General features: G+C 35.8%; 1 protein-coding gene across 1 annotated transcript; it reads left to right on the forward strand.

Moving 5' to 3' along the window:
• Nucleotides 1–688: 688 nt before the first annotated feature.
• LOC131660910 (cyclin-D4-2-like) lies at nt 689–3,861 on the forward strand. Its single transcript, XM_058930268.1, has 6 exons — nt 689–1,310; nt 1,693–1,779; nt 1,863–1,961; nt 2,068–2,275; nt 2,359–2,483; nt 2,690–3,861. Exons 1-6 carry the CDS (start codon nt 1,002–1,004, stop codon nt 2,942–2,944), a joined length of 1,083 nt encoding a protein of 360 aa, XP_058786251.1. The 5' UTR covers nt 689–1,001; the 3' UTR covers nt 2,945–3,861.
• The last annotated feature ends 3,980 nt before the right edge of the window (nt 3,862–7,841 follow it).

Here is a 7,841-nt window from a genome sequence, read left to right on the forward strand (position 1 = left end):
GTAAAAGATTCATCGTCTCTAGTGGTAAGAAAGACAAAAAAATCAAAGTAAATGGTACAAAAATATTATGTTGATTTTTTTCATGTTTGACCACTTTATTTGAAGCAATTTTGAGGGATGTCCATATAGTAAAACCTCAATGCTTCAGTCATACCAATAAAAAAAACCAAATTAATTCATACAATATCGACTAATTTAAATATCAATCTCCCATTTCTTAAGTCACCCGAAAAATTCACAAATGCATCTTTCTTTACAGTTTCGCCAAAATATATCAAATAAAATATCCTTATCAACGTCACCTCAATATTTAAAATTTAAAAACTTCTTACAATAAATTACGTATTTTTAAATATATTTAAGCACATTTTACGATAAATAAGACAAACTTCATCAATAAAAAAAATTTAAAAAATCATAAAACAATACCTCTAGAAATATTATGGTGACTATGAATTGGACCAAAACCTAAGTAGCATGTCTACAAATTTATATAACTTTCACCTCAAAACTTAACAACAAAAACATCGTAACCTAGTAAACATGTTCTTTTTCCTTCTCATTAAATGTTTGACATAAGTTTGACTGTTTTTTCAAAGCGAGAAAAACATGTAGTAACATTTCCATTTTTACCAATGAAATAGAAGTAATTAGTAATTAATCATAGTTATTTGTTTTATACGATTAAACATACGCAACGATCCACATTGTACAGACCCGTCTCTCTGTCCTTGAACCCCACTCACCTTTTACCCTAAAAAGCAGCCATCGGTTCCTTCATAAACCTCTCTCACGCTGCTCTTTGTCTATTCAGCGAAACTTCGATACCAGAGACCCTCACTGTGTCTTAGTAGTGCCCACACCATCAGAACGAACAAAAACCACTCATTTTGTTCTTATTTCAATCCAACATAACTTCTTCTATCTTAATAACACAGACCCAAATCTATAATCTAAAAAAGATTTCATTTTTATCTAATTCAAGTAAAAGGGTTGTTGAAATGGCACCTAGTTTTGATTGTGCTTCTAGCCTTCTTTGCACTGAGGATACTAGTGTTTTTGATGATGGTGAACATCAGGGGACTGTTGAGGTGTACGAGGATTCGTGGCGTCCGAGGTTCGATCATCGGAGGGGTCAAGGTGAGTCTGTTGGTGTTGCTGATGAGTTGCCATTACAGAGTGAGGAGTGTTTTGGGCTGATGTTGGAAAAGGAGTGTCAACAATGGGTTGGTGAGGATTACTTTGATAGGTTTCGGTTTGGGGATTTGGATTTTGGTGCTAGAAATGAAGCGATTGATTGGATTCTAAAGGTTGGTTTTTGTTTGATGTTTCTTGGTTTGAATCTTTGTTAAGGTTGTTGATTTTAATGTTTTTGATCCTGAAAGTGATAAAAAAGTGTTTTTTTTTATGGATTTGTTTTGATGGGTCTGAAATGGAAAATGAACTTTGATTTAATGAACTATCTCTTTATGGATGCATACCATCTGTGTTTGATGATGATCCATTGCTTGATAAGTCTTGGATTCTGTTTCTATTTGCTGAAATGATTTATTGAATTGAGTCTTATGTTCATGCAATTTATGGATTGGATTGGATTAGATTGGATTGAATTGGATTAGATTGGATTGGATTGAGACAAGTACAAGTTCAGATTCATGTTTATCTAATTGCTATTTTCTTTGTGATTTATAGGTTGGTGCCCATTTCGGTTTTGGTCCTTTATGCGTTTATCTATCCATTAATTACATGGATCGGTTCCTTTCCGTGTATGAATTACCAGTAAGTTAATGAACGAAGAGAAGCAGGTTTTTGTGTCCTGCATTGGTTTTGATTGATCTAATGTTATGTTTGTAATCGCGCAGAAGGGGCGAGTTTGGACAATGCAATTGTTGGCTATAGCTTGTTTATCTTTGGCGGCCAAATTAGAGGAAACTGATGTTCCTATGATTCTTGATTTGCAGGTAGGACTAGGAACTAGGAACTTGCCTATTTTTCAATGCAGGGTCTTTGTTAAATCAATATCTATTCATGTTGCATGTGTTAATCTTTTTCGATTCGTTTGCGCAGATTGGTGAATCGAAGTTTCTATTTGAAGCTAAAACTATTCAGAGAATGGAGCTTCTTGTACTAAGCACATTGAAGTGGAGAATGCAATCAACTACTCCTTTCTCATTCATTGAATATTTCCTTACTAAGATTAATGATAGTGATAATAAGAGTTCATTAAGTTCTTCCATTTCGCAATCCACTAAACTCATATCGAACACCGTTAAAGGTACATAAACATTTCCTTCCATAACTTCCTTTCGAACATTTGTTGCATCAATCATTAATTTTTTTGGTGTGAATTCAATGCAGGAATTGAATTCTTGGAATTCAAACCATCAGAGATTGCAGCAGCAGTGGCTACATATATTGTGGGGGAAACCCAAGCAATAGATGCTAGCAAATCAATTTCGACTCTGACTCAATACATGGAAAAGGTAAACATTGTGGTCCATTCCAAATTCAGAACAACATAATCTATATAGAATAGAAAGGACTTTAATTCACACGCACTTTCAGCGTTAACGTTCGACTTAATGAGTACCTAGTTCCAAAGTTGCACATATTGCGATTTTAGTCATGATTTATCGATTACTTGATAATGTGACTAAGCGTGGAATGAATGGACAATGTTGTTATGCAGGAGAGATTAATGAAGTGTATTGAAAAGGTCGAAGCGATGTCATTGAACAGTATTGTGACTGGCAAGAATTCAATTGCATCAGTCCCTAGTGTGCCACAAAGTCCAATAGGTGTGTTGGATACTACATTGTGTTTCAGCTACAAGAGTGATGACACCACCAATGGTGGTGATGGTCCATGTTCTTCTTCACATAATAGTAGTCCAGAAGCTAAGAGGAGGAAGCTAAACAAAAGCTGTGGATCAGAGCTTTTGTAGTTATGCAGCATTGGAAATTTTTACCATATTCCATAAGTTTACTTTTCCCCAAAAAAGGACATTTATGTGTGTTTTATGGAAGGTGTCCCCTCAATTTAATACAAAAAAATATAGCTAGAAATAATCATATAAAAAAAAATATAAATATTTTAGAATCAAAAAACTATATAAGGTGGGTCATGAATGGAAGATGGGTGATAAAATGAATGGTCCATGTGTTGATGAGATTGCATGCTATTGGCATGAAGTGAGTAAAATTTACCAGCTGTTAGTTGGAAAAATTTTAGGAGGGGAAAAATAATTATATAATTCTTCACAGTTTATTATTTATGTAAGTAAATTATGAGGTTTTGTTCATTTGTTTCAAATGTTCTATGTTTAATATGAATAGAGACTTACAAAAGAGAGTGTTAAAGTATTGTTTAATCTGTTTTGGTTAGTGAGAAAGGTTTGCAATTTGTTGCCAAACGTGCTTCACTTTACTGCAGAAAAGCTTCTTTTTTTGTTGTTGTTGCGAGTTTCACGTTAGCTTTGACTGTTAGATCATTGCTTTATTGTGGATATAGAGCTCTCTTCTGAATGCACTAACGGTTATCTAGGCCACAAAGAAGTGTAAAATAAGAGAAAGTGTGGACCAAGAATGAGGAATTAGGAAGTTTTTAGCTTTGACCCAACAAGATCTATCACAGATGCGAGGGAAGTGCTCGTAGATCCAACACTGCATAAATAAAAATAATCAAGCCCAGGTAAAATATAATAAAACACAAAAAGCCATGTAAAAAATTATAATATACCTATAACAAGCTCAGGTAACCAGCAAGTTGTCTGGTGTCAGGACGAGATGCGACATCAAGCGCCATGTATAACATCGTCAAAGCAGCCACTCCCCAAGTCCAACACGAGGTCTCAAGGTCGCCGAAGAGAGTAAGATAGTGGACATCTATATAAACTCCAGACTTGTCCGCAAAGAGAGTACATGCCACTAGATGTAGCATGTACGCCATAACGCTAGCCTGGAAGCTGCTGATAAACCTTCCTCAACCAAGACATCCTGAGGTGAAAGCCCTGAATGTCATCAAACTCCTTGACCACAACCAGCTCATCAACCTCTAACGCATCCATCACCATGTGCACCGCCGTCGCCTGGTCCATATGATGGAAGGATGATGTCTCCAGGTGCCATCTCTCTACAAAAGCTGATAATAGAGGGGCATCCAGCATCGTCAGAGAGCATCCAGCAAAGTCGAACAAATGGAAGTCCCGAAATATCCTCGCCATCTGCTCAGGCATCGGTCTCTCGGGCAAGTTTTTCAACTTCGACCTGTGAGAAGCGACCTTCAGCACTGGACGCTCCTGTAACAAAAAACTTACAATTAAAAAAATACAATTAAAACACAATAGTATAAATCAAATTGCCTAATAAAAATTAAGCAATGTTACATACCTCGTCCTGCCATATCCTAAAAGCGACATGGCCAACATATCCTGTCAAAACGGACCTGTCAGAAGATCCTCCTGGAAAAGCTTCATCAGTGTGTATTGATGGCTCTGTAGATGCACCTGTGGTGGTGTTCGTATCATGCACCACCAGCTCCTCAGCAACCCCCTCATCAGCCAAAGTCATCTGCTCCTCAACTCTAGACACCTCCTCATTAGCAACAGGTACCTGCTCCTCAACTCTAGGCACCTCCTCATCAACAACCTCCTCCCTAGCAACAGCCACCGATTCCCGAACAAAAACCTCCGGCTCAACCTCTACAACCTCATCCTGATGCACCTGCCCATCCACAGCAGTGGATGCTCTACCACCCCGACGCCGAGGTGCACGAAACCCCTTACCTGCCTGCTCAGCCCTCCGTTTCTGGTTAGAACCGGTCGGAGGAACGTGTCCAGCACGTAAGACTGAGGTATCGGCCTCATCAGCAGCCGTCCGAGCTCGAGCATCAGCTCTATTGATGGCCCGACCCGCAACAGTATCATCTCTGCCTCTAGTCCTCATTGAAAAATAAAAAATATAAGAAAAATAGCATTTAAAAAAAAATAGAAATACTGGAAATTTCAAAATTTACAGTATTTTTAAAAATTTATAAAGATACCAATTTTTTTGAAATTTCCGGTACAAAATACCTGGAATTTTGAAATTTCCGGTACAAAATATCGGAGATTTCAAAATTTTCAGTAAAAAATACCGGAAATTTCATAAATCTACCGGAAACTTACTTGTTTTTGCCAAATTTCCGGTACGCTGCTCAAATTCCCGGTATCGCCGAAAGATTTGAAAATTATGGTAATCCACGCAAATTTCAGAAAATGTGGTAATGAATTTTTGTTGGACATTTTGGTCATTTCAATCATTTGGGGGGGGGGGGTGCCAGGTACAAATTTAGGGGCGGCCTCTTTAACGATAAACTTTCAAACTATAATAATTTAACTTTAACTCTAGGAGAATTTCACTTACCTCCCTCCTGTTATACTAGGAACCTCAGTATTTTCTTATTTTCTTAATAACAAAAATGTCGTTGTTATTATTACCCTAAAAAAATTACAATCATTAAAAAATTCATTTTGACCAGGCAGTAAAAAAAATATATTTTTGGTAGTGAAATCGAAATTTTCAATTAAGAAAACGAAATTTTCGATATGAGGTTTTCGCATTTTCCAGTCAAATTCGTGTTTTTACCAGAAATAGTGCGGGAGAATTACAGGAAATTGTGAAAGTTATGGTATTTATTGGAAAAAACAAAAGAATTACTGGAAATATTTGAAATTTCCAGTGAGTAACTAAAAGTAAAACTTCCAGAAATTTTGAAATTTCTGATATATTGAAAATTTTGGCTATATACAGAATTTTCAGTAGTGCATAAAAATGCTTTACATGTGTGGTCCAGAACCGACAACGTCTTTTACGGATTCCTGTACAGATTATACGCAGTTCTTCACCAATGACGTTGTATGTTTTCTATGTAACACTTTCAAATTTTAAAGGTTTTACTGTCTCTATGACATTGATAGTTTACTCTTTATATATTGTAATTGACAATATTTAAGTCCCAATCTGAAGTTTTGGAATGACATAGATTACTGGTAAACGACATGATATTATTTTTGTCACTGTTCGTTCAAGTTCTACTAATGGAAAGCGAGAGAGGAAAGATAAATTGATTATGAGTTGTGAGAGAGGGGAAATTACAAAAGGAAGAATGCATCTGAAAGCAACAATTCATCATAAGGAATTTACAGTATGAAAGTTAAATGTCTTTTTAGGCTGATCTATATCAAATGATATCGGTTGGAAGGTGATTGTTAGGTGTGGGATGCATAATCATACTATCTAAGGATTTAGAAGGCCATGACATATTAGGCTGTCTAAAATATCATGAAAGACAGGTTGTAAACAACATGATGAAGTACAATATGACATCAAGGTACATAGTTGTTGCTTTCAAAGACAAAGATCCAGAATACTTCATGAGTGTTACCTAGGTGTAAAAATCTAGAGATACATACAATACGAGCAAGAGAGGTCCATTAACAGAAATGAAGATATTGTTGAGTCTTATTTATAGAGAGAAATACATGTGCTGGACTAGAAATAGGGACGACTCAAATGTTGTTGCTGATATCTTTTAGACACATCCTAATTCAGTGAAGTTGTTGAATATGTTTCATTTGGTGTTGATTTTTGATTGTACATACAAGACAAATAGGTAATTACCACCACTGCTTATTAAAAAAAATGCAGATTTTGATTTAATAATTTTTTTATTATGTGCGTCGTAATCATGCAGGTACTAAATACCACTATTTTGTTGACGTTTTCGGGTGACTTTGCCTATTTGGAACATGAAAGGAAGGAGAACTTCAAATGGACACTGGAGAAGCTCAAAGAGTTTTTCTCTTTTGAGTAATTGCTATCGAAAGTTATGGTGATGGATCAGAAACTTGCATTGATGAATGCCAAGGAAGTTCTGTTCCCAAATTCAACTCATTTGTTATGTTCATTCCATATTTCAAAAAACGTTAGTATGAAATGTAAAAAGTATGTTAAATCAGAAAGACAAGAAGATGTCATGGATTTATGGAACAACATCATGTAGTCAAATAGTGAAGTTGAGTTTGTCGAACACTTGAAGCACTTTGAAACTGTTTGTGCTGATATTCCTTTATTTGTTAAGTATGCGAGTGAAACATGGTTGACACCTTATAAAGAAAGGTTGGTTGTTTCTTATAATAACATAGTTACTCATTTTGGGAAAACAAAAACAGACAGGTACATGGAACATGTCAGTTTGGTGTTATTACATTACTAAACATTATTTAACATATATTTCTATTTATGGTTTTTAGGGTGGAGTCCGCTCATTGGAGACTAAAAAACATGTTGACTACAAGTCAGAGATACTTATGCCGCAGTTAGGATCCTGTGAACACCATGTTGAAGTTAAAGCTAGGTTCAATCAGAGTGTCATTTGAAAAAAGGATTATCAATATTGAGCATCGGTATAACACTCCATTCTATGCCAACTTGCACAATTTTATTTCAAGTCAGTGTATACAACAACACATTGGAAAGGAACTAGAAGGGAAAAATTTATTGGTGAAGGCCAAGGTGCATGTGGTTGCTTCATTAGAACAATACATGGGCTACGATGTGCGTGTCGGCTTATCATTTTCTAAATAAAAGGCAATCATGTTCCTTTAGAATCAATTCATATATTTTGGAAGAAATTACACATTGAATGGCATGAGGTAAGTCATGAAGAAAGTGGTACACAAATAGATTTAGATGTAGAGTGTGAAGACTTGAAGACATATTTTAGTATTTTGGATATTGTAGGCCAAAGGATGTTGGAGAAAAAGGTTCGGGAACTAACACATTCATCCACAACTTATATGT

This window comes from Vicia villosa, linkage group LG3 (genome assembly GCF_029867415.1).
Source record: "Vicia villosa cultivar HV-30 ecotype Madison, WI linkage group LG3, Vvil1.0, whole genome shotgun sequence".
Taxonomy (NCBI): Eukaryota; Viridiplantae; Streptophyta; class Magnoliopsida; order Fabales; family Fabaceae; genus Vicia; species Vicia villosa.

Coding starts and splice junctions, on each gene's coding strand:
- LOC131660910 (XM_058930268.1), top strand. CDS start 1,002: ATGGCACCTAGTTTTGATTGTGCTTCTAGCCTTCTTTGCACTGAGGAT. Junction 1,780..1,862: donor TTTCCGTGTATGAATTACCA/GTAAGTTAATGA, acceptor GTAATCGCGCAG/AAGGGGCGAGTTTGGACAAT. Junction 2,276..2,358: donor CATATCGAACACCGTTAAAG/GTACATAAACAT, acceptor AATTCAATGCAG/GAATTGAATTCTTGGAATTC.